The sequence below is a fragment of the Lepisosteus platostomus genome, chromosome 9 (genome assembly GCF_059453375.1).
Source record: "Lepisosteus platostomus isolate fLepPlt1 chromosome 9, fLepPlt1.hap1, whole genome shotgun sequence".
Classification (NCBI taxonomy): Eukaryota; Metazoa; Chordata; class Actinopteri; order Semionotiformes; family Lepisosteidae; genus Lepisosteus; species Lepisosteus platostomus.
This window is the reverse complement of record NC_142619.1, coordinates 46,505,316-46,528,796: the sequence shown is the minus strand read 5'-3', so window position 1 is coordinate 46,528,796 and position 23,481 is coordinate 46,505,316. Positions and strand designations below refer to the sequence as shown.

Sequence of the window (23,481 nt, the reverse complement as noted above, 5' to 3'; positions counted from 1 at the left end):
AACGTTTTATTAAGGAGTTGAAGATAAAAGATCAGGTAATTCAATTAGTTGATAGGCATTTATTTTTTTCAAAATGCATTAATTTACACAACCCCTGGAAAACATTCAGTAGTCCATGGTTTTGTCATTATCATAAACCACCATTCCTTTAATGATGACGTATCTGATAAGCTCCTGATGTCCTCCAAACTGATAAATCAGATGCTCCCACCTAGAAAATATATATAATGCAATTATTTTATGTCATATTGAAGTTAAGTCAGTAAATACATCCATCCATTTTCTAACTGCTTCATCCAGTTTAGGGTCTCAGATGAGCTGGAGCCTGTCCCAGCGGCAGGATACACCTTGGACGGGACGCCAGTCCATCACAGGACACACACAGACATACTGTAGATACACACACTCTTGCCAGGGTCAGTTTTCCCAGCCTCAAATTAACCTACCAGCATGTTTTTGGTAGGCTGCAGTAGGAAACCCATGCAATCACATACAAACTTCATGCAGATAAAACCCCAGTAATTGAACCCAGGGCCCAAGTACTGTGAGGAGGCAATACTAACCACTGTGCCACCCTCAGTAAATACAACCGGCATTAAATAAATCCAATTAACTGAACATTTTCTTTGCATCTTACACTGCATAATATATATTTTTTATACATAGCCACTACGTCTTAGTCATTGCTGCAAATTCCATAAAAAGAATAAAATTTTAAATCTGGGAAATTGGGAACTTCTGCTCAAGATTGTGTGCTATTCATAGTGTAGGCTATCAATTAATTTGTTTATTGCAGCACTGGACACATCTACAGAGTCGTCTCATGGGGAAGTTTCAAAAATGTCAAAAGTTGCAGTGCAGTCCACATAATTCAGCCCAAAACAAACAAAAAAAACATGCCAGTCAACATGCAAATGTACAGTAGCATGCCATGAAGCCTGAAAATCTAGTCCTAGAATCTAGTCTAGTCACCAATAATATCGATTCCAACAACGAGGCTTGATCATGGTGGCACCTTTTGTGACCGGGAGCACGTCTTTGTGTGCTGTTTGCTTTGCTTCACATGTCCATCATGGTAGTCCTAAAACAAGGGTGCTGTCAGAAAGAATCCGACATGGCTAATGGCCTGATGAGTAGTGTTAAATGCCTTTGTCTTAGTTGCGCTCTAAATCCAGAAGACCTTAAAAAGGTGTTCCACATGCGCACAAATGTATATGCTCGGCTGTGTGGCGCTTTCACCACTCAGTAAAATGAAACCAAATGTCCGAATGTGATGTGAGCGAAGCTGTACCGTGCAGAATTCAGGATGATGAGGTCTCCCTGTTTGTCGACCTCTAGAGAGCCGTGGAGGTGAGACTTCCCCAGGGCGTAGGCTGCATTGATGGTAGCCGCAGCTAATGCCTCATTCATCGACATCTTCATGTTCACACAGCCCAGATGCATCACTATAGGCTGGGAAGAAAGCGAAAGTCAACAGCCAGCTTTCATCTGCTCATCCCATACCTTTACACGGCAAATCAACTGATAAGCAAATCACAAAGCGCAAATTAACCAAAAGGAAAACAATAAATCAGATCATGATGTTTGAGGTCCCAGTTTGCTTAGGATAGGAGAAGGAAGATAATGCAGTTTGATGGGATTCTGGATTTCACAAATGTTTCTGCGGGTTAAAGATTAGACCTTGACAATTAAACTTCCCATAGGTACACAAAACCCACTTAAACTGAGTGGTTTACTTAGATAACCTCCAGTTAGAGATTTATGTTGCAGGAGTAACAGTTAATTAAGAGCTGAAAATAAAACCTCTGTCTCTGTACATTCGGTATCATAATCAGACACCTACCATAGAGCAACAGTAGGCGTTGGGGTTGAAGTCACTGCCCAGAGCTACGATGACACCTGCATCAAGCATATCTCTTGCTCTGGGTTGCTTCAATCTACAGAACAAGCAGACTGGTGGCATAAACCTCCTTTTCCAAAACAATGTTTATCAACCATCAGAATGAAAAATAAATGAAAGGGGAACAAAGAAAGTCATGTTTTGTGACACAAATAAAAGGGAATCATTCAGCCCAAGTGAGATAGTGGCAGAAAACCCCTCCTTCTGGGTGCCTGGTTTACACCTGAGAGATGAAGATGAGATGATTTTTATTTATCTTCACTCCCTGTTTTCTGTACCAGTGCTGTAGGTCCTTGCCCCAGCAGGTACTGTATTCGCCTTCTCAGCAGAGTCCAGCTTGCTGACTGCTACTCTTTTTCATGTGCGTTTTATTAATTAACAGACCAAGCAGAAATCACTCAGCTGGCTTTTTAGACATGAGCAGTTAGGATCCGCAAAGCATTTGCTTTACTCCTGTTTAGTGGAAATTGGAGATCAATTCAATTTGTTTTCTGTGTCTCGGCACACAGATTGGTTTAGAGTGCAAACTTATATCAATATATCTAAAGACTTTCTGACGCTGACTAGAACTAATATTAAATCAAGAGATATCACACCGCAATGGGTATACCTTCTGATGATTGTGGCACAGCTACTGTATATCTTTCATTTAATCCAGCACCCTGGTCAGATGTGCTGAAATGCATCACAGCACCAAATACACTGTACAAACTTCTCAGCTGTGTGCGGCTAATTAATTGCACCTTCCGCCTACTCATTCATGATTTCTTTCTTTTGTCCTTCCTATCCCAGCTCTTTGACTCTTGTTCCTGCACCCTGATGAGCATCCCCAACAAAAACATACTTTTTTATCTTTTTAAATTTCAGCATGGAATTAACCTCTACTTGTTCCAGTTCTAATGAGGCTTATTCAATTGCATCTAGCTCAACGTGCCCCCCTCCCCAGAACATCAGTAAAGACCTACTGTAAATCCCAGTCTAGGTAATGAATAACAGGTAACTAGAAAGGTCAGCATGTTTAGAAGATTTAGCACTATAGCTATGTTGTCTTGGATATTAAAGCATGCGTTACATTTTAGTTGACCTAGACGATAATGGAGTGTTTGACTCCAGGGAAATTAAGGGGAACCTGTTTTTTATATAAACAAAAGAAGTTCAATCAACTGGTGTTATTAACGGACCGCAGTATAAACACTACAGCACAGTTTTGTTAAAAATCTAACCACTGATTAAAAAGCAGGAAGCAAAAAGTGACACATAATGCATACAAACAAATGACAAATAATAACAGAAACCATAAGGAAATGGCTTCTTGCCATCCTTTTGAATCCTATATACCCTGGCTGTGAACACATTCTCTCAGCACTTTGGCTATAGAGTTTTAAAATCAAACCAATATAGTATTATATTTTCTTTTTAAAAAGCTTCCTGAAAAAAAGCTTTCCATGGAGAGTTACACGGCACCTCAGCTTGCATTTGATAAATGCACCATGAACAGATTGTACCGTATAGAAACGTACTCATGTCACAGCACTGAAACACGAACTAGAAGACACAAGTCAAAACTGAGTGGAAGTTCATTTAAAAGCAAGAACAGCAGGCAGCTTTTCTACCCAAAGGGTTGTGGGAGCATGGAATAAGCTACCCAGCCATAATGTTAAAGCAGATATTTTGGCTTTCTTCAAGAACTTATATCAATTTACAGTATCCAAACCTTATCAAATAACTACTAAAAGGGCCTCCTCTCGTAGAAAACTGTCTTACATTCCGTATGATATACTCAATGTATTCTCTGGCAGTACAATAGAGTATGAATATACCGTATTTTACTCAATGGCTTGTCTTACTGTAAAATACAGTATGTACTAAATGTGATATACCTGTACTGTATTTTACTCAATGGCTTGTCTTACCTTAAAATATAGGCAGTTGTTGGTAACAGAACAGCTGACGTTTTGGATTTGGCCATGGCTGCTATCCCCTCGTCAGACACTTCCTCCAGATGACTAACGGCCAGAGCGCTCAGTTCAGCCCCAAGCTGAGCAACAAGACAATATGGAGGTCAGTCTCAAGGCTAGCAAGATCATTCAACATTTTTGAAGGTCTTATGTGATTCACAATTTAAAATTTAAAAGTATTAAAACACAAATCAAGATTCGCTACCTACAAACCAAAAGGGGGCGTCATACTGCATTGTACCCCCAGGACTTAATAACTGCTGAGAAAAAAAACTGATACTGAATATTCTTTAAAAAAAATAGTATTTTACATGAATAAATATCTGGGCTATTGAACTATCATTCTTATCCACCTCTTTTTTATACCTGTGCAAAGATAATTGTCCCCTTTCAACTGTTTTATATTCTGTACATTTCACTTCTAAATAGGACTTAACATACGTATAAAACAAAAAATAGTTGAAATAATGAAGAGGACACCTCAGCAGAGTTGGTTGGATGAAGTTCGTCACCATGGAAATTAATCTGTAGGCCTATGTCTTGTCCTGCCTTCAAGATGGCTCTGGTGCAATTGGGGTCAAACACTCCTTTCTCACAGAACACATCTATATTATCAATACTGAGCTCTCCTTTGGACATCTTGTCTTTCAGTTTAGGGAGGTGAACTTTAATGATCTCATCAGTTGCCTGGGATGCTGTCTTCCCCCTGCAAAGTAAAATCTCGAACTTTTTAAGACGTCCTCCTGAAAAGAACATTTTTACTCCCTTTAAGATTTAAACAAATAATAAAATATTTTTCTTCATATAAACAGGTGGCTCATTTCAGGAACTGTGAATGCTCAAGTCTGCATTAATATTTAGTGATACAAGTTCACAAAACCCCAAGCATCACCTTAATTATGAAACTGAACCTCAGCAGGGGAAGACCAGAAGAACCTTCACAGATTCACAGGGAACCTTACAGACAAAATACACCACTGAGGTAGTAAAGAAAACCTCTTTAGGCTTCTGTGATGCTACAAAAAACACGAGGTATCAATTCAGAAAAAAAGCAAAGTAATTCATAAAGCTTTAACTACTGTGGGATATTTTTAAATAATATATAAAACATACTGCAAAATGGAAGATGGTGTAGTGGTTAGCATTGTTGCCTTGCAGTGCATGGCCCCTGGGTTCAATTCCTGGGCTGCTACCTGCATGGATCTTCTATGTTCTCCTCACATTTGCAGGTTTTTTTTCCAGGAGCTCAAGTTTCCTCCTGTAGTCCAAAGATATACTAGCAGGTTAATTGGCGTCTGGGAAATTTGCCCCTGGAGTGAGTGTGTGTGAGTTTGTCAGTGTCTGTCCTGCAATGGACTGGTGTCCCATCCAGGGTGTACCCTGCCTTGAGCCCGTTGTGTGCCTGGACAGGCTCTGGCTCCCCTATGACCTTATACTGGATAAAATAGTTCGAAAATCGATAGATGGATAGAGTTGAAAACATGTTGTGAAATATGCATCTCTGTGAAAAAAACATCTGTTGTAGAATAGACAATGTGTGTACATTCCACTTACTCTTGTAGAGAATTGAGGCAACCCCGAGGCTTTTCTGGCAGAATAAGCTTCAAGACAGGACTACACCAAGGATGGGATGATGGGATGATGTGATGCCCATCACTGGGCCCACACACGCGCAGACACAGGCACAATTTAGAGACACCAATTAAACCCAGTCTTTGGAGGGCAGGAGGAAAGCAGAGTACAGGAGTAAAAGCAATGTGAATACGGGGAGAACATACAAGGTCCACGCAGAAGGTCGCTGGTGTGAACTCCACATCAAACCAATAAAAGCTATGAGGCAGCAGCACTAGCGACCAGGCCCCCTGAATCTGCGGTACTGATGGGATTAACCTGGGCACTGCGTGAGCCCCGCAGTAGGTGGACGAGATGCCGATGGGAAGCTCCCGGCGAGCCTGCTCGATGACGCTCAGCATTTTGACCTCGGCGTCCAGCTCCAGGCCGTATCCGCTCTTGCACTCCGCCAGCGTGGTGCCGGCCCTCAGCATCCTCAGCAGCCTCGGCCGAAGGCCGGCCAGCAGCTGCTCCGGGGAGGCCCTGCTGGTGTGCTCCACCGTGTAGTGGATCCCTCCGCCGGCCTGGTGCAGCTCCATGTACGTGGCCCCTGCCAGCTGGGCAGAGCAAGCGTGGGCTCAGACTTCCCCTGCACCACTCTCGGAGCGCATGTTCTTACTGTGTTCTAATTACCTCTGGCTTGCGCACCCCTAACGCAGCGCCTTTCTTGCCCCTCATTGGTTTGAGTTCTTACACTGTTTAGTTAAGCCAATGAGCTAGCATACGGGGTAGTGTGGTGGCGCTGTGCCTGTGGCTGGAAGGTTGCCGGTTCAAATCCCATTGCTGGCAGAGGAATCCTACTCTGTTGGGCCCCTAAGCAAGGCCCTTAACCCCAGCTGCTTCAGGGGTGCTGTATAAATGACTGACCCTGAGCTTCTCTCCCTTGTCTCTGTGCCTGTGTGTCTCATGGAGAGCAAGCTGGGGTATGTGAAAAGACAAATTTGTAATGTAAAAAATTGTATACGGCTAATAAAGTGATCTTATTACTATTTGTACCTAAAAGTGACATTGAGACTATTATTGCCAACACCTCACTATTGATGGAATCCGGATTCCTTCAAATAAAGGGGAACCGCAGTCTAAATTTCTCAGACAGATTATTAAATCTCAGTAACAAAATGAATTCATTGACGGTAAAGAAAAAATGAATTGCGACAACATGGCGACTTACATGTGGTGCTTAATTCATTTTTTCTCGCTAGTACATCACAGTACATTAATCATTACTGGGACTAGTGAGCGGAAAGGGGCGCATCATGCCACAAGTGAAAGACCGAGAGGTCGCGGGAATTGAGACATGATGCGGCCCTTTCCACTCACTAGTCCCAGTAATGATTAATGAACTGTGATGTACTAGCGCATAAGTACAGGTTGTGCAGCAGGTATTTCACCACAGAAATATCACTGGACATTCTGTTGCCTCGTTCTGAATCTCAGAATATATCATTGCGCATACCTGGAAATTTTGTCTATTTTGTGGTGTAAATTGGAGATTTTACAAGTTACTGTGTACTGTGTTACTTTTATTGTGGCTTGAAATGCACTCATCAATGCTAATTCTTTCTAACCCCGGAATATAAAAAAGCCTTGCAGTTCACTTTTAAATAGCTTCTAAAAATGAATCAGATTGGTTTTGGTTTTGTTTAAAGTCCTCTCATGTTCAAAGGAGAAAATTTTGATTAATCTCCTTTAAGGAAGATATTATCTTACAATGATTTCATCTTGATTTACATTTAATGTAACAATAATACTGATTTGTTGCATTTGTGAAGCCTCTCAGTCCAGTATTGATTTTGTATGGTGCCCTACGGCAGTGTGTTAAGCTTTTATGAAGGGATATTTCAGAGGCAAACATAGCAGTGTCAGAGCTATAAATCACAAAAATGATAATAGTAAGACATCAAATTAAATGTAGATAGTTAATTTCTCGACAAAACCTGTTGCATTATACATAGGTAGATGGATGATAGATAAGAGACATAGATACCTTCATTGCAAATTCATGGACTCTGTCACCTGCCCAGACAGGATGAGTATGGGCATCTATCAAACCTGAAACAAATGTTAGTTATTATAAATTATTTAATTATATATCATTTCATTTTACAAAACATGAAACTGTTGAATACAAAGGGAGTATAGTTTTCTTCAAATCTATGGGGTTACATTTTAAGCATGTGTACACTTACTGTACACTCAATACACACCTGGGATGACGCACATGCCCGAGGCATCAATTACATTTTCAAATGATGCTTCCTTGTACTGAGAATCGATTAAGCCAGCAGGCCCCACAGCCTTCACAAGGCCATCCCTGAAAAGAACAGACACATAATAGTCACAAAGAACCAGACTTCGTTAGCAGAACCTGTACATGTATTAGGCACAGCCCTGCCAAAGTTCGATAACTCGGGATTGAACTCTCCCTAATCCCATGTCCTTTCTTTGTCTTGCCTGTGAATAGAGACGTGAACAATGTTTCCAAAGGGATTCTTCAAGGAATCTTGGAGAGTATTTTCAGGAGGCACTTTGGATTTCTGAACCATTTTACATTTTATTCACTTTAAAAGCACCAAAATGAAAAACAAAATCAGAGTATTCACCACTGTAATAAAGTGGTCTAAATTCTGCAATAATTTTATTAATCAAGTATTTTAGAGCGTGCTAATACCCCCCTTCTACACAAACAACTACACAAGGAACTTAAAATGCCAAAAGGAAATAAAATGGTATTAAATAAAATATAAGCTTGGTAAAAATCTGAAGAATACTGCATAGCTGCTTTGAGTACTAATAATACTGTGCGATTATGGACTACTACTGTATAAATAAAAAAATATTGCACAAGGACGAGACAACAGGATAGCCAAAATAGAAACTGGAAAAAAGTGACACCTTGTGGTAGATATAGTTGAAAGAAAATAGGTTTTTGGTATTTAAAAAAGTACCTTCCTTTAAAGAGAATGTATAGCGTATTCTGTTGTAAAGAAAACTTCGTCGAAATTGTCGAAACTTCCTATAAACATCGTCGAAAATTCCTATAAACGTACATCACCACTACAGGAATACGGTTAAAATACAATATGAGAAATGTTATATAACACCACAGAAGCGTTATTATAAATAATTTCTTTGTACGGTACATTTTGTTAGTGTTTATGATCCGCCAACCTTCCGTGCCTCCGAAATAGAATACCTATTCTAAGAACAGTTTTTCATGTATTACACATTATAATGTAGCGATGACAGTATAGCACCATTGCAACAACAAAACATAACTTACTTCCCCACAACCAAACTGGCATTCTCCATCAGTGCGAGTTTTTTCATTCCGTCTTTGGTCAGGTATCTTTCGCCATTATTACAAACTAAAACTATTTGTTTCGCGTTTTTGACTAGCAGCCTTAAATCGTTAGACATTTCTGATGTAAATATGTGAGAAAACGTTTGTATGTATAAATATTTCCAGAAAAAAAGGTCATCCGTTTTAATTCACCGAATGACAGAGGACTAAGACGGCAAAGGTTTAAAAAATCTGACAGGTGGGGGCGGGGATTAGTACTAGTACCCGAAGGTCTGAGAGCATTTTGATGAGAGAAGTAGCACAGCGAGTAAAACTCATCAACTACTTGTTTTGTGTTTATATTTCATGTATAGTAAAAGTAGACTAACGTTAGTTAACCTTCACCTTTTTTGGTAGGCTTTTGTGCCCTTAAAGAGACAAACACTAATTACAGACGTACATTTTATATTTTATTTGTTCACGTATTTTGTGTAAGGGAATCTTTAGGTGATCTACAAATTCCATCTTACATTATGCTGTATAGAAATCCGAATTATCGATTAACTAGTCTTCCTGTAAATGTGTTTTGATTTGAAATGTCTCTCGGCTCAGTTAGTGTGGTCGTCGAACTGCACCGAGTCGCCATATCCTAACGAACCGATCAGAAAAGCTGCTGTGAGTGTGTAAAATTGCGGGAAAAAACTTGAGTGTTAGTCGAAATAAACCGTGTAAGTATAACAAACACGTATAAATGGGGTGTGTGATAAGTGTGAATTAATGGCAATAACGCAGTAGGATAATACTTTTTAAGGGTCAAAGGTTATGCGCTGAGTCTAAATAAATATGGTTGTGTGGAATCACTCCGTTAAAGATCAACATTGGGTAAACGATTCTGTTCAAGGGCAGTGAAACCAAAATAGCACATGCTGAATGGACGTTTCTCATCTTTCGATCTCTTACCATAGCACATTATTATTTATCAACCCAAAATAATAGTGTACGGCTAGTATTAAATGATTACTCCTGTCGGGATTTGTATGTTACAGTGCTCCTGAAAACAACGAGTATGGCGGCCCGTTCTGCACTGCCCAAAACAGCCTCTTGGAAAGTTCCACATGTTAATACAGGTGAGGTTTATTTTCGCAGAACTAATGAAACGCTTTCCAAATACAAGAAAAACACGAGTATGTTGGACAAATGTATCGATCGTTTCTCTTACAGTTCACATCGATGACCCAAGGATAAAACAACCCCTCTCATTCCAAAGACTAAACCTGCCCCGAAAGAATGCTTTAACAGGTACTTTTATCTAAACAATATTATTTAGCCGTGACATACATATTTAACTATAAAGCTAATTCAGCTGTGGAAGAAGTATCCTGCTCAACACTGCAGCACCTGTGTTTCTATTTTGGTAATTCGAACCTGTTTATCCATTTCCATCAAGAGGTGCAAATTTAACCTCGAAAACAGAACTTCCAACAGAAAACCCACATGGTTAAGAAGGAACATGCAAATTTCACATTCCCAAATTAATGCAAGAGCTTCGGTGGTATATCGTGGAACTAGTCTCTCTATATTAGTGTTGCTAATGAATGTGACAATATGCATTTACTAAAAACGTTCACGATAAAATTACATTTTATATTATTATTTTTCACAGGGGAAGATGATATGACTTCAAGTAACCCTTTTGTAATTCCTTTAAACCTGGATATATTCACACTGAGTGAACAGACTCTTAAAAAACAAGAACAAGTAAGCATATTGTGTTTTACAAGACATTGAAACCTTTCATATTAGAACAGTGGGAACTGTACTGCTGCTTAAAAGTACAAATTACACACTTTGGCTTTTGGATGGGTATATTAATTGATTTGATTATTTTTACACAGTTAGCAGATATGTTTAAATTGTACATACAGGGTCAGCCATTGGAAAATGAAGACTGTTGTGGGAACAACAGGACACAGTCAGTTTTATTGAGCCTCAATACGTACAGTAACACGTGCTGGGTCTGCTCCACAGAACAGATCCTGTACACTGCAAGGGGTTCCCAACTCTTACAAAGGATCGGAAATAAGTTTGCTTCACGATCTCAGTGCTTGTCCCTTTGATATGTAATTACGTCTTGTCTGTTCCTGTGATATGTAACGGGGTTTGTTTTGTCTTGTTGCCCAAGTCTCTTTGAGGACTTTTCCTGTTTTATATGTTGGTGGGTTTTTTGCCCTGTCCTTTGATATGCGACAAAAGTTGGATTTGTTTGTCCAGTTTCTTGCTATGCGCTTGTGTGTGTTATTCATGGGTAAGAAATCAGTTGCCTTAGCTGTTACTTGAATACCATCCGCAGTGGTGTTATGTAGTAATTGTGAGGAGCTGGATATGTGCAATATTTGTATGGCCCACTTCCAACACGGTGAGTTATTCTGCTTTCTTAGGAAAGAAGGATATGGAGACACCTGCCTGTGGATCTGAAAAGCACCTACCTGTCAAGAATAAGGGCGCGTTCAGCTGCAGTCCAGAGTGCAGCTGCGGAGTTTGTGAACACAAATGAGAAACGTGAAAAACCCCCAGGCCATGCCACATGGGCCACAGTGATCACTAGAGGTATCAGATTGTGAACCTTGTGCACGAACAATGAGTAGGATGCAAGGCAAGCGTCATGTTAACACATCCTTGAAATGTCTGGTGTGAGTTATGATTGAGAAAATCATTTTAAGTGGTTTTGAGTATTTCCTACATTCATTCCAGTTAATATTCTGTTGCCTTATAGGTATACTTTCTGGATTGATACTGATCCTAGTATTAGCATTATGGAAAAAATCAGTATTGGACAACGGTAAATTGGAAAGAATAAGCAATGGATGTGTACGTACTCGGAATTTACTCTACTGCAAAATAAGGCATCATCTTAGATCATGGATATCAGCTAAAACCTATTTAAGAGTGTTTTTGCATTTAATTTTGTTGGCGCAACGCTAATACATATTTAAGACCCTCTTGTGTGTATTTATGAATTGTACCCAAGTTTATTTTGTACGCTTTTACTATGTACTTGTTTCAATTTTGTAAGTTAAAGCTGACTGAAAGTTTTCAAACTGTGTTACACGTGGCTTAGGGGAGTATTTTAACCTCTTCTGAGGTGCTCACGCATGATTTTGTACTTTTTGTTAAACCAGCAAACGGCTTTCTAATCAGGCTGACTAGTGCCACCTGTTGACAATCACGAGAACTGCAATCGGCTGCACAGGGGGAAAAAAAACATTTTTAACATGGTGGGAAATAAACTGTAGTAATTTGTGGAATAAATGCCACCCTTATAAGAATAGTGTTTCCTTCAAAGATGCGTTGAAAAAACGCGTTATTTGTATTATCAACACATAGGTCGCCATCGTGAAAAAGAGAGCAGAAGGGACTACATGGAAAAGCAACGAGAAATGTTTCTCGTTCAGGTATTATTGTTGTTGTTGTTGTTGTTGTTGAAATTCATTTATATATTATTGTGGGGAGTTTTTAAAATGTATTAAATGTATATTTAATAAGTATCAAAACTAAAATATAAGTCGTTCTAAATAGTCTTATCGTTTCTAATTGGGAAAAAAACTACATACTGTATTTACCCAAATAGCCAAAGTCTTTGTTTTATTTATTTTTATTATGATACGTTTATGGACAGCACAATATGAAGACGAATATGGATATGAAAGTTATGAAGGTGCAAAGTTAGGTTACTTTACTTAGATAATCCGATAACTTTTTTAACAGTATGCGCTGTCAGTGAAGAAAGACGCTATGAAGAGGATGGAGGAGGATTCGGCGAAGGAAGAGCAAAGATTAAGACTCGCCGAGAAGCAGTTAGAGGAAGACACTATTGCTTTTGATAGATTCATAAAGGAAAATGATCAGAATTCAGTGGAAGCTGTCAAAATGTATGTATAATGATGATACTTTTTGTAAGAATTTCTCGTTTCCTCGTTTTTTAAACCTAAACCGCTTTCTGTTTTAGCGCAGAGAACGAAACTATGATTAAGATGGAAAAGACTTCCAAAATAAAGAAGGCAACAGCTAAAATGATGACGATTAAGAGGTATGTGTTTAGCTGGGTGCTATCCCTTACCGTAGATCAGTTTGTGTTTCGTTGCATCTTTTCCAGTCTAAGTTTATAAATGTTATTTAAAAAAAATAAGACCCTACATTTCTTAAATGGCCAAGATAAAAGTAAAATATTTTTAAAACAGATATCCTTCGAGCCGGAATCGAACCAGCGACCTAAGGATTGCTACTCGGAAATGTTCCCCTACAGTCCTCCGCTCTACCAGCTGAGCTATCGAAGGATCGCTGAATTCTTAGTTCCACAACACTTCATTTATACTTATCACTACTGCCTCATAGTTTTTGCTTCTTAGATTCGATTCCTGCCCAGGACGTCAACCACATGGAGTTGGTGTAAATTCCCCAGATTATTACCTACAATCAAACCACATACTGCCAATGTAAAGTAGCGTCTCTCTGTGGGTCTCTGTTCATTCTTGGAGCCTTGGCCAATTAAAGCGCGCATCGCTACCAAGAATTTACCAAGGATTGTCCAATCGGAGTGTCTTTCCTCATCTTTGGTAATTGTAACCCAATCAGAATATGTGTTGTAATTCTTGGTCAATTTCGACCAATCACAGCTCTTCCTGCAACCAGGAGTCTGGCCGGGGTTTTAGCCAATCGCGTTAGTTGCTACGATTGAAAAGCAGTAAACTGGGTATGGTCTTGTGTTTAATACGATGCTTACTATTCTAGGGTGATACCAATGGTAAAATTTGGTTCACAGCTCAGTAATAAAAAAAGTTTTCAATTGCACTGAACCCAGAGTAACAACTGCTGCCTTCGAGAGTGGACTAAATTACTAAGAAATTTACAGTCGTGCCTTACTAAGCGGAACACCTCATAGATAACTTGTTCTGTAACGTTTCTTCATTTATTTTCATTATTTCTCTACTCATTGGTTTGCTACAGTAGCTCAGCTGCGCATATTTCATAATTAAGAGCCACATAAGTGACGAAAATGATTCAAAATGACCCCACGTGCACTCTTCATCATTTCTCTGTTTCAAGCTCTGGAAGCACCGCTGATAATTATTATATGCAAATATGGAGCCACCAGCCTAATTACTGGATATTTCAAAATAAACAGCTCTTTTTCAAGACTGTTCTCTCCCAATCGATAGTTGTACCAAATCCTTTAGCTATAGAATCTTTTTTTTTTAATAGTCATCATTACCAAATCAAATATAGATTTTCCATGAGGCTAATGAATTCATGTTTTGTGATTTGTTTTTTCAAACTGAACGGCATTTCTATCGGTTCATACATTTAGTATGAAATCATGATGGCTATTAGTACCTGCTAATTATATCCTCATTAATAATATCATGAAAGTTAAAGGTTCAAGTTTTACAACTTTTCTGATTTGTCCAGTTTTAATTGAATGGTGCAAATCAAACTTAATATTCATTTTAAACAAATATTGCAAAAAATGTATTACCAAACATGAACTTTTGGAAACTGGGCAGTTTCCAGACCAAGGGAAAGTAACAATGCCTGGGCTTTCTTACAGTGACATATCAAAGAATGAGGAAATTCTGAGTGAGTATTTGCTTTATAAGAAGTTTTTGACCGACGTGGCTCCCCCAGAGTGGAGAGCCGAACAGGTCAGAAAGAGAGAACTCAGAAGACTGGCTCGAAAAAAGGAAGAAGGCAAGACCAGGAGCAAGAAGGTGTTTTTTCAACCTTCGCCACCGAAAGGTAGGCCGGCACGCTGAACAGTATTTTAGGAAAAAAACATCCATCCATATTCTAAACACTTGCAGAGGAGACAGAGCCTGTCCTGGCATGCAGTAGGCACAAGGCTGGAAACAACTGGATGGCACACCACTGATTCACAGGGCACACACAGACACACACTCACACCAGGGCCGGTTTTCCCAGAAGCCAATTAACTTACCAGTACGTCCTTGGAATGTGGGAGGAAACCCATTGCGAACACGGGGAGAACATGCAAACTCCACGCAGACAGTACCCCAGGTCTGGAATTAAAACACAGAACTCCAGCCCTGCGAGACATTACTAACCACAGCACCAGCATTTTTTGCTTTTCAAAACAGGTAATTGGTAAGTTTCAGAAACCACAAGTAATCTGGGCTGCTTGAAACATTGAAGTGCAAACTGGATCAAGTGCACCAGTTTGGATGCTGTGATTACAAAGCTCAGTTTCCTGCCCAGCTCTTCCAAACAGAAGATTCATCATCTGTTCCATAAACTGTCTGGTTCGATAATGTCTTCAATTTGGTTTTCATGAAGGAGAAGGGAAGCCACCCCCTGCTTTCTCCAGAAGAGAGTCAAAAGTTGGTAAAGTTTCAACGCTGAGGCGTCTCAGCAGAACCTTGGAGAAAAGGTCAGCAACAAGACCACTCTTTCACTTTTTAAATAATTGAGGTATATTGATATTTGTCCTCAGAGGCATAATTGTTATTTTTCAATATGCAATAGAAAAGGTCAAATGTTTAAGATATCAACATTCCAGTATGTTTATAAGACATTTATGTTCTGTTACTTTGATATTGTTCCTAAATGGCACAAAGATAAAGGATCCCTTGAGTTCAAATACCAGTTGACAGTAGGTGTGCTAGTGTAAGTATGATTATCACTGTTTTGTTCACGTTTAGAGAAAGTGATCTGTGGCTGTTCTGTGCATTCTTGCATACTCTTCCTATGGTCATTGACCTTATATAACGTCCTATTTTAGTACGAAACCTGCATTGGATAACTTAACTGATACCAAGGAATCTGTCAAGGAAGATATTTGTGATGATGACGAGGTAAGCGTGCAGAAATAATTCAATGACTTATAACAGCTATTTAGAAAGACTGAATACCTGAATATGTTGATTTGTCTTTCGTAGGAGAATATATATTTTGAATATATTGAAAGAGGTTTCTTGATGATGCAATACAATGGACATGTATAAATAATATACAAAATTAATTCATAATACTAATTTGGGAATTGTCTTTAGTTAGGGCTTTGATAAAACCAAAGATCTTGTGTCCAACTTTCAAGACTGAGACATGGTTTTAAACCGAAATTAGAGAAACAGAATTATTTATTCTTTTCCTCAATTTAGTGTTTTCAAAATAATGTGTACAGCTACACTTTGAAATCCTTTGTAATGCCTTTTAAATCAAAATAAACAAAAATATTTTAAAATGTGGCAATCAAACAAAACCTTCTAAAAAAAGGAAAAGCTTAGAAAAATCATAACCATGCCACACTAAAAAAATATAAACATTGAGCATATGCCAGAATTTTTATTTCATATCACGTATTAATTATCACTTTATTTCAAGGAGAAACATTAATTCAGCCTACAATTTATTTTCGATTCAATAAATAAATTACAAGTGCCATAGCTCGACACTTTCATCTTTACATTATCAGGGTTGACGGTGGCTACTAAGTAGTTTTCATTTTGTCTTTGCAATGAAAGGAGGCTGAGATCTATTTCACAGATCCAAAACAGATGCTGCACATTTTATCAGAACTTGAAGAACAGAATCTGTCCTACATCCAAAACTTTCAAGAAACAGAAGAGGCTATGGATGAAATTCGCAAAAGAGTAAAGTTGACACAGGATAAAATGTATGGGTGAAGTATTATTAACCTAGTGTATAAAAAATAATTTATATTAGTTTTAGTACTTTTGTTTATTTGAAGAATTTGGTCCTAAAAGTTATTTTTGTCCCATTTGATAGTGAAGTTAATATCTTATTACCTTTATGTTCTCATAGACGTTGGTACACATTAATGATACTTTTTGGCATGGGAATATTATTGTTATCCTTGATTGTTAGCCTTTATATAGACAGCTAAGCAACACTGGTAAAATTTCACTACTGAAAACTGTGATAACGGTTATTGCTTGATAAAATTGAAAAAAACCTGACAGCTTTGTTTTTGAACCTTTTAAAGGGAGCATGAGACAAACATTTTGACACAGCAGATCGAGATATTAAAAGCAGCTATCCAGAGAGAAGAAGAGAAAACTTCTGAACTGGAGCTGAAGTCAAGGATATTTTCCTTTGGAGAATTTAATGCAGAAAAACAGGTTGATTGTATCCTATATTCTAGAAAACCACATCTGGAAAACTAACTTTATAATGATTTAGTTTCATGTACTGTAAGTGAAATAATTTCTACATCTGAAGGTTTTTTTGTACAAATCATACCCTTTTAGGACAGAATGCTCAGCTTGCTAAACAAACAAGTAAATGAAGTTTATCAAACCTGCATTGGAGATGTCGGAGCTAATATCAGCACTTTGCAAATGCTGACGAACATAGAGAATAAAATGGAGGAAGTGATTGAGTGTCTGGAAACACTGCCACGAGAAAAAGTGGAAGTCGTCGAAGCCAACAGGGAGAAGGAAATGCGAATAAGGTGAAACATAGATATACAATTTGTCTGGTAATAATATATACAAGGAGGTTGTAGACCAAGAAATGTTAGAATTCAGGAGGTATTAATACCTGTAAAAGTCAACAGAAGTGTAAGTCAAGTTAAAGGCTCTGGGTTCCATGTAGATCCAGACTCTCTGTGTTGAGGGTGCAGGCTTAGTCACTACCTAACCAGAGTCAGAGGTATTTTTATCACACACAGCCTCTTGAAAAATGGTCCAGGTCTAATACCCGAGTTAATGGGAACTATTCTTTCTTAATGGGCTCAAATTAATTAAAAATGTTCAGAGGGAACGAGAGAATAACAAGAGAAAAAAAATAGTTGATGTCATGTAAAATTCAGGAATATATTTCTTAACCACTAATCATCTTTAATCATTGTATTAATCGCATAACCAGCCACAAACAGCCTACCTTACTGTATGTTGTCTGAAACTCTTACAGCTGTGTTGTGATCTGTCAAAAAAATCCATAATGTAGCATCAACAAATTAACATGTTGTCCGAATGGAGAATCCGCTCAGCGATGTCCTTCTCGACAGCAGGGGGCGAGCAGCAGGCTCCAGGGGTTTTAACCCAGCTCTTGTGCTCACTGCAGACTGCGTGAAGAGAAGCTCCTCCTGAAGAAGAAGCACCAGGAGGAGAGACTGAGGCTGGCAGTGGAGAGGGCGAACGCCGACACAAGGAAAAGGGTTGGTATCCAAATATTGATCCTCCGACGTTTTCAGTGTTTTGTGAGAAAAAGCTCTCCTGCAATCGAGAAAGAATTGAGAAAGATTCCTGCTTTCCACAAGCCAAAGCTGCAGGGCCCATCCAGAAGGGAAACGTTTCACCCACACGTTCATGTGTAAAAAGCAACACGCCCCTCACACAGTGGAACTGCTGACAACACTTAAACTGGGTCTCTTCACCTGAATTTCAGCTTTTAATTTATTTTTATAAATGGTAGAATAACCGCAATGCTCTTTTAACATTTTGGGGGTTAGAAAGAATTGGTGTTGTTGAGTGCATTTCAAATCACAATAAAAGTAAAATGTACAGTAACTTGAAGAACCTCCAATTTATATCACAAAATAGACACTTTTGCAGCTTCATATATTGTGATTCAGAATGAGGCAACAAAACTTCAGGTGACATGTTGTGGCCCTACTTCATTGTAAATAAGCAGGCCTGTGAATACATGTATTTTAATCCAATAGAAGTATTTCTCTCAACTTTAAAACGGTTTTGCTTACAAACTACATGTCAATTCTGCATGCAGATCACTTTGGAACATTTTCTCTTGCAGAACCTGTACTTATTCACTCGTACATCGCATTACTCATGGCAGTGACTAGCGAGCAGTGAGTGCAAATGGGACTTTTCTACAACATGGTGACTTTCACACAGTTCACAATTTTGTGCTTAATTCAAAATTCATATATTGTTTTCTATACTGTCAATTAAAAAAAATATATTTTTACCAAGATTTTATAACCAGTCTGAGAAATTGGGATTGCAGTTCCCCTTTAATGATTATACAATCCAATTGAAATGAGTGAAGATGTAGGCATTCTTACTGAGAATGATTTCAAGATGGTCCACCGGGCTAAAAAGGGTGAGAGCCCCTCAAGGATAATGCATTACAAAACTGGAACATACCTCATACACACTCAGATGAAATTACTATACTTTTTTCCCTTAGACCGGCAGAAAACTGATGATGCGCTCAGAGCCACCAGCAGTCATAAAAAAGGACAAAAGGCCTGTGACCAGTTCCAAAGAACATGACGAAATGCTGTATTTTTTTAAATGAAAAGAATTTGGTTAATACACACTTCAAGGTAACCTTTTCATATCAAAACAAATGTATTTCAATATAGTGGTCTTGATATCATAACAGGAATGCTGTTAACGTCTTCTTTATAAAATGTTTGCATTTACAAAAACGTATCACACATTTTCAGTAACTGGTGTTGCAGAACTATGTTTGAGAAAACCCCTTAACTGACTTAAGGTATTAAGTATGAAAATATAAAAAGGACATGGGGAGAAGTGATGGGGAAAAAAGCAGGCCATTAAATAGAAAAAACCTTTTCCCCCTTAAATGTTAAACTACTAACAATTCTTAACAGATCTTGCTATTAGAAATGCTGGACAAAGGCAGAAAGTCACAGAATTAAAACCTTTGGATTACCTTTGTCTAAAATCAGACAATTCATCAAACATCAGACATAAGGCCTGATGTTAAGATTGTCAAGGATAACCCAATGTTTTAATATGATTGGCAGAATTAAGACTAAAATACTTCTCCAGATTGCTCAATCCAATTTTATCCTTTTTGGGACACCTACAAATGAACTCCATCAGTGATATACATGCCTTTGTAACAGGATTATTAATGTCGCTGATATCTTCACTTAGCAAGGCAAAAACGAATTTGCCCAAATGATCCTGCTCCATTCCCATCCAGAAAACACTCTAACCATTCCTTATGGTTCATTAAAAAATACCCAATCACAAATTTTAAGAAAGTGCAATATGCACAATTTTATTACATCCGTGCTGCTCCTGAAGCACAATGTTAGACAACCACGTTAACTTCTCGATACATAAACAAAAACAGCTTTTTCTTCTTTGGTAGGAAATTACAGGCTCGGTTTCAAGCTTCCTGCCTACCAAAGAATCTATTACAGATCACAGGCTTTTTATATGGCATAAAAAAAATGACATTTCTAATTACTATGTAAAAATCAGTGACCCAGAATCAAGAATTTCTTCACAATGTTTTATTCTCTCATTTCTCCATCTTCTTCTTCTTCCTCAACACCTCTGATGTATAGGACGTTATTGCACCTGTACAAGACAAGAACATTTCTGCTCATCAGGAAATCCTAAAAAACATTTTCATAAGCAAAAAAGGTCACAAATTCCCCAACTACTCCAATACAAAATTGATGCATTGTAACGTATTCTGAGATGCTTTAGCCAATTATAATACAGCAGACACAGAATTCACTGAAATCTTCCTTCCTTGAATCAAAACACAAAAGAGTGGTACATGTTGTTAAATGGCATGACAACACATTTGGGATCAAACAATTAGTGTGATTCCATAGCCAATTCTTTAATTCTCAACTACAATTATTTTGGAAGACTTACTATACACCATGAAATTCAAAAGACCATGCATTATCAATTTAATTTGATTTCATCATCATCATGCTTCAATGATTTTAACAATATCCAGTCGAATAAAGCTTTATTTAACCACATATGTCAACTCAAAACATTCCCATTTACACTGTTTGGAAGACAGGCTAATTACTATAAATACCTATGAATTTAGCACTTCTCAGGTTTTGTTTTTTTTTTTAAGTTAAAAACTAGCACTCTTGTGCTCTGCTTAGTTGCCTACCTCACAAGCACTTCTCCTAAATGACCGGCCAGTGCTCCGTCAACATACTCTTCAGTGTTGGCAAGCTGTGAAAAGAAATAGGAGCACAAACATGACTTATCAATCTCTACAAATGAGTTTCCTACGAAGTTAACATTTACAGGATGGACAAAAGTAATGTTTAAAACTCACTACACCCAGAACACATACTGTATAAAGGATAATTAAGGATCACATATAATCATTCAACATGGTCATTTGTTCCCCCCCGCCAATCTAAATTAGAAAAGTAACCATAAGGACAAACTCAACCCTGTGCTTTCGATCATCAGTTTCATTGGCATGAATGTTTAAGAAACTCTCCAGTGTTGGTCTGCCAAAAATGTAGTCAAATGTAAAAAATGAAATCCTAATCCCCATCATAGACATGTGAGCAGTCATGTTCCACCACACATCCATGTTTACATACCTGCATATTCATGTACCCATCGACTGAGACCAGATATCCTTTGTACTCCATCCCCCACTTGAGCCTCACCATCACTGGTTTGCCTGTCAGGCCATTGAGGAAGGGCTTGGGGTTCAGAGGCAAACTCTGCAAAGACAGCAAGCACCATTAACCCTTACCAAGTGAAGGAAGATAAAACAAATATACCCTTTTCTCACAGACAATTGGACAACATCTTGCCTTTGTCTTAAAAAAAATACAGCTACAAAAAAAAGTAAACGAAGTATCCAGTGAATGATAATGAAACTGTATGTACGCCCTCACTAAAAACAAATTAGCCTTTTCAGACATGTCTTTATGGCCTGAATTTTCAGTGAAAAAAAAAACGATAAATGCAATATTTATCTCTATTCAATATTCTGTTATTGTTAAATGACAAGTTGTGTGTGCACTTCAATATTAGGTATAGAAAAATCAGTTTAATATTTTTTTCAAGGATAATGAGTAAGATACATTTCTAGAATTATTATTCCAATACAATGACTCAGGAGTTCAAAAAATGATTTATGTGTGGTGAAACTGAAGATTTTTTTTCCAATTTTTTAGTGGGACACAATTCACATCAGGTTCTGGGGGAGACGAATTCTGGTCAGTGTCCATCTCGATTCTGCAGTCTAATGTCTTTTGGCATTACTCTGCAGTCCAGCCTGACCAGAAATCCAGATTCAGAGATCATGTTGTTTTGGCTTGTCGGACTATCAAATCCCAACAAGGTCATTAGAGAGCACAACCTGCAGTGAGTGGTTACGAGAGAGGGACAGTATTACATGCATTTCCTCCACATGATAGCCTGTCCTGGTCTACCTGGGTGATGTTATAATAATAAATCTTTAAGAACACAAGTCAATTGAGAATGAATCCTCCTGCGCACTGGCGACTCGAACCTAACCCATTTATAGGTTAGGACCGGTTTTGGAATAATCTGAGTGAAAGAACTTGCTTTAAAGTACAACAGCCACACTTAATATTTGAATCCCAGGACCTGGTCTGGAGTCAGAAGCCTAAACCATTTCTACAACTCCACACATACATAGCTGTATTTAATTGCACAAGAAAATAGTAATTCTGATTAGATTAAAAGCATCCTTCAAAATATACTCTGGATTTGGGCGGTCGTACTTGTTTTAAAAAAGTTCCACGCTTTCTGAACTTTCTCCTATTAAGAATTGCACGAAGACTGTATTTTCACGTCTTGTCTTCTGCCCGGAATACTCGGAAGATCATCTATTCTGTTTCTCAATTTTGTTAGTACCTTCACTGCCTAAACATATCGTACATCTTATGCAAAATCAATATCGAAAACGTAGAACTGTCAGAGAACTGATTTCTCAACGCATTTAAAAGTACTTTCCGATCCAGTACCGAGGCCTAGTAATTCATCAGAACAAATGAAAGGAAATATTTAAGTAGCCAGCGCTAACATATCAGATTGAAACCATACATCAAGCGCAACCTCTCACATCACAATTAAAATCGAGATCTCTCAAACATACTCACCATTTTTATCGTTCAATAATAAAACCTTTGTCTTGTTAGTCTCATACAAAACACCACACGCCGCACCGTCCAAAGTAGGAAGTACTTCCTTACCCCGACCTCTCACCTTTGAACCCGAGAAGGAAGTGTACTTTTATTGGATACATTCTAGACCTTTTAATTTGATTGGCTACGAGGTGTATTGCGCTTCTCAGTGCGGGAAAATAGCTGTGTGAAGAGGTTGATACATGAACAGTATTATGGTTGTCTCCAATAATGTTTTAGAAATGCACGATAGTATCCATGATCATTGTCTAACTTACATTAACGTTAATTAACATGCAAGCATTGTGGTCCTAGAAGGCCGCACGGTAAAATTATTGAGGTTAAACAAGTGCGTAAACGAGGTATCATGCTTACATCAAATATGTAATATATTGTCTCATGCCCGAACACTGACTGCATATGCTGTTTCCCATTATCAGGAGTAAAACGTCCGTCCCGAAATCTCACAGAGCCGCATCCCCGCAATATACACGACTGTAATATTGTAGCAAGCGGGTTTGCTAGTGCAGCAACCATAAACCGTCACTACCGACAGAAACCTCGGCGAAACGGAAAAAAGACTGTACCGCCGGTCTAAATTGAGTGATATGAAACGCATCATACAAATATGTGTTATATACGTATGACAGAAGAGAACATTTTAGATATTGTAATTGACGATTAGGGTACTTCGTGGTTAAGCTCTGTGTCGTTGGTAACAATTGGCTGGCAGCAAAAAGGGAACTTCCTGTGAGAACCTACTGAGCGTTTCGAAATAAAAGTTCAAAACATAAAGAATCAAATTGGAGTATATATGTTATTT

General features: G+C 38.3%; 3 protein-coding genes and 1 non-coding gene across 5 annotated transcripts; 1 reads left to right on the top strand and 3 right to left on the bottom strand.

The window, feature by feature from the left end:
* Window positions 1-44: 44 nt before the first annotated feature.
* Window positions 45-9,058, bottom strand: amdhd1 (amidohydrolase domain containing 1). Its single transcript, XM_088645276.1, has 9 exons — window positions 8,753-9,058; window positions 7,677-7,783; window positions 7,457-7,521; window positions 5,749-6,026; window positions 4,339-4,564; window positions 3,814-3,938; window positions 1,844-1,937; window positions 1,292-1,452; window positions 45-211 (listed from the first exon to the last, which is right to left on the bottom strand). The coding sequence occupies exons 1-9, from the start codon at window positions 8,887-8,889 to the stop codon at window positions 106-108; spliced, it is 1,299 nt and encodes a 432-aa protein (XP_088501402.1). The 5' UTR covers window positions 8,890-9,058; the 3' UTR covers window positions 45-105.
* Window positions 9,059-9,355: 297 nt separating this feature from the next.
* LOC148655106 (cilia- and flagella-associated protein 100-like) lies at window positions 9,356-19,185 on the top strand. 2 transcript variants are annotated; one of them, XM_088645274.1, is made up of 16 exons: window positions 9,357-9,480; window positions 9,799-9,879; window positions 9,974-10,051; window positions 10,416-10,510; window positions 11,191-11,359; window positions 12,137-12,204; window positions 12,518-12,681; window positions 12,759-12,839; window positions 14,358-14,545; window positions 15,101-15,194; window positions 15,546-15,618; window positions 16,288-16,439; window positions 16,770-16,905; window positions 17,035-17,237; window positions 17,852-17,945; window positions 18,938-19,185. In XM_088645274.1, exons 2-16 carry the CDS (start codon window positions 9,819-9,821, stop codon window positions 19,046-19,048), a joined length of 1,767 nt encoding a protein of 588 aa, XP_088501400.1. In that variant the 5' UTR covers window positions 9,357-9,480; window positions 9,799-9,818; the 3' UTR covers window positions 19,049-19,185. The 2 variants fall into 2 exon arrangements, with proteins under 2 accessions (XP_088501401.1, XP_088501400.1); XM_088645275.1 differs by lacking the exons at window positions 11,191-11,359; window positions 12,137-12,204 and having other exon boundaries at window positions 9,356-9,480.
* On the bottom strand, window positions 12,994-13,086 carry trnay-gua (transfer RNA tyrosine (anticodon GUA)). Its single transcript has 2 exons — window positions 13,050-13,086; window positions 12,994-13,029 (listed from the first exon to the last, which is right to left on the bottom strand). It is a non-coding gene; the product is annotated as a tRNA-Tyr (tRNA).
* Window positions 19,186-19,756: 571 nt separating the features above from the next.
* On the bottom strand, window positions 19,757-22,770 carry snrpf (small nuclear ribonucleoprotein polypeptide F). The gene is made up of 4 exons (XM_088645277.1): window positions 22,635-22,770; window positions 21,099-21,224; window positions 20,651-20,715; window positions 19,757-20,088 (listed from the first exon to the last, which is right to left on the bottom strand). The coding sequence occupies exons 1-4, from the start codon at window positions 22,635-22,637 to the stop codon at window positions 20,022-20,024; spliced, it is 261 nt and encodes an 86-aa protein (XP_088501403.1). The 5' UTR covers window positions 22,638-22,770; the 3' UTR covers window positions 19,757-20,021.
* Between the last annotated feature and the right edge of the window lie 711 nt (window positions 22,771-23,481).

What these genes read in the sequence shown, in the direction of transcription:
- amdhd1 (XM_088645276.1), bottom strand. Translation starts at nt 8,889, where the DNA reads ATGTCTAACGATTTAAGGCTGCTAGTCAAAAACGCGAAACAAATAGTT. An exon ending in GCCAGTTTGGTTGTGGGGAA is followed by an intron (nt 7,784 to 8,752) that starts GTAAGTTATGTT and finishes TGTTCTTTTCAG; the next exon opens with GGATGGCCTTGTGAAGGCTG. An exon ending in ACGCCTACTGTTGCTCTATG is followed by an intron (nt 1,453 to 1,843) that starts GTAGGTGTCTGA and finishes CTTTCTTCCCAG; the next exon opens with CCTATAGTGATGCATCTGGG.
- LOC148655106 (XM_088645274.1), top strand. Translation starts at nt 9,819, where the DNA reads ATGGCGGCCCGTTCTGCACTGCCCAAAACAGCCTCTTGGAAAGTTCCA. An exon ending in AAAATGATGACGATTAAGAG is followed by an intron (nt 12,840 to 14,357) that starts GTATGTGTTTAG and finishes GCTTTCTTACAG; the next exon opens with TGACATATCAAAGAATGAGG. An exon ending in ATATTTGTGATGATGACGAG is followed by an intron (nt 15,619 to 16,287) that starts GTAAGCGTGCAG and finishes TTGCAATGAAAG; the next exon opens with GAGGCTGAGATCTATTTCAC.
- snrpf (XM_088645277.1), bottom strand. An exon ending in ATGGGTACATGAATATGCAG is followed by an intron (nt 20,716 to 21,098) that starts GTATGTAAACAT and finishes TTCTTTTCACAG; the next exon opens with CTTGCCAACACTGAAGAGTA. An exon ending in TTAGGAGAAGTGCTTGTGAG is followed by an intron (nt 20,089 to 20,650) that starts GTAGGCAACTAA and finishes TGTCTTGTACAG; the next exon opens with GTGCAATAACGTCCTATACA.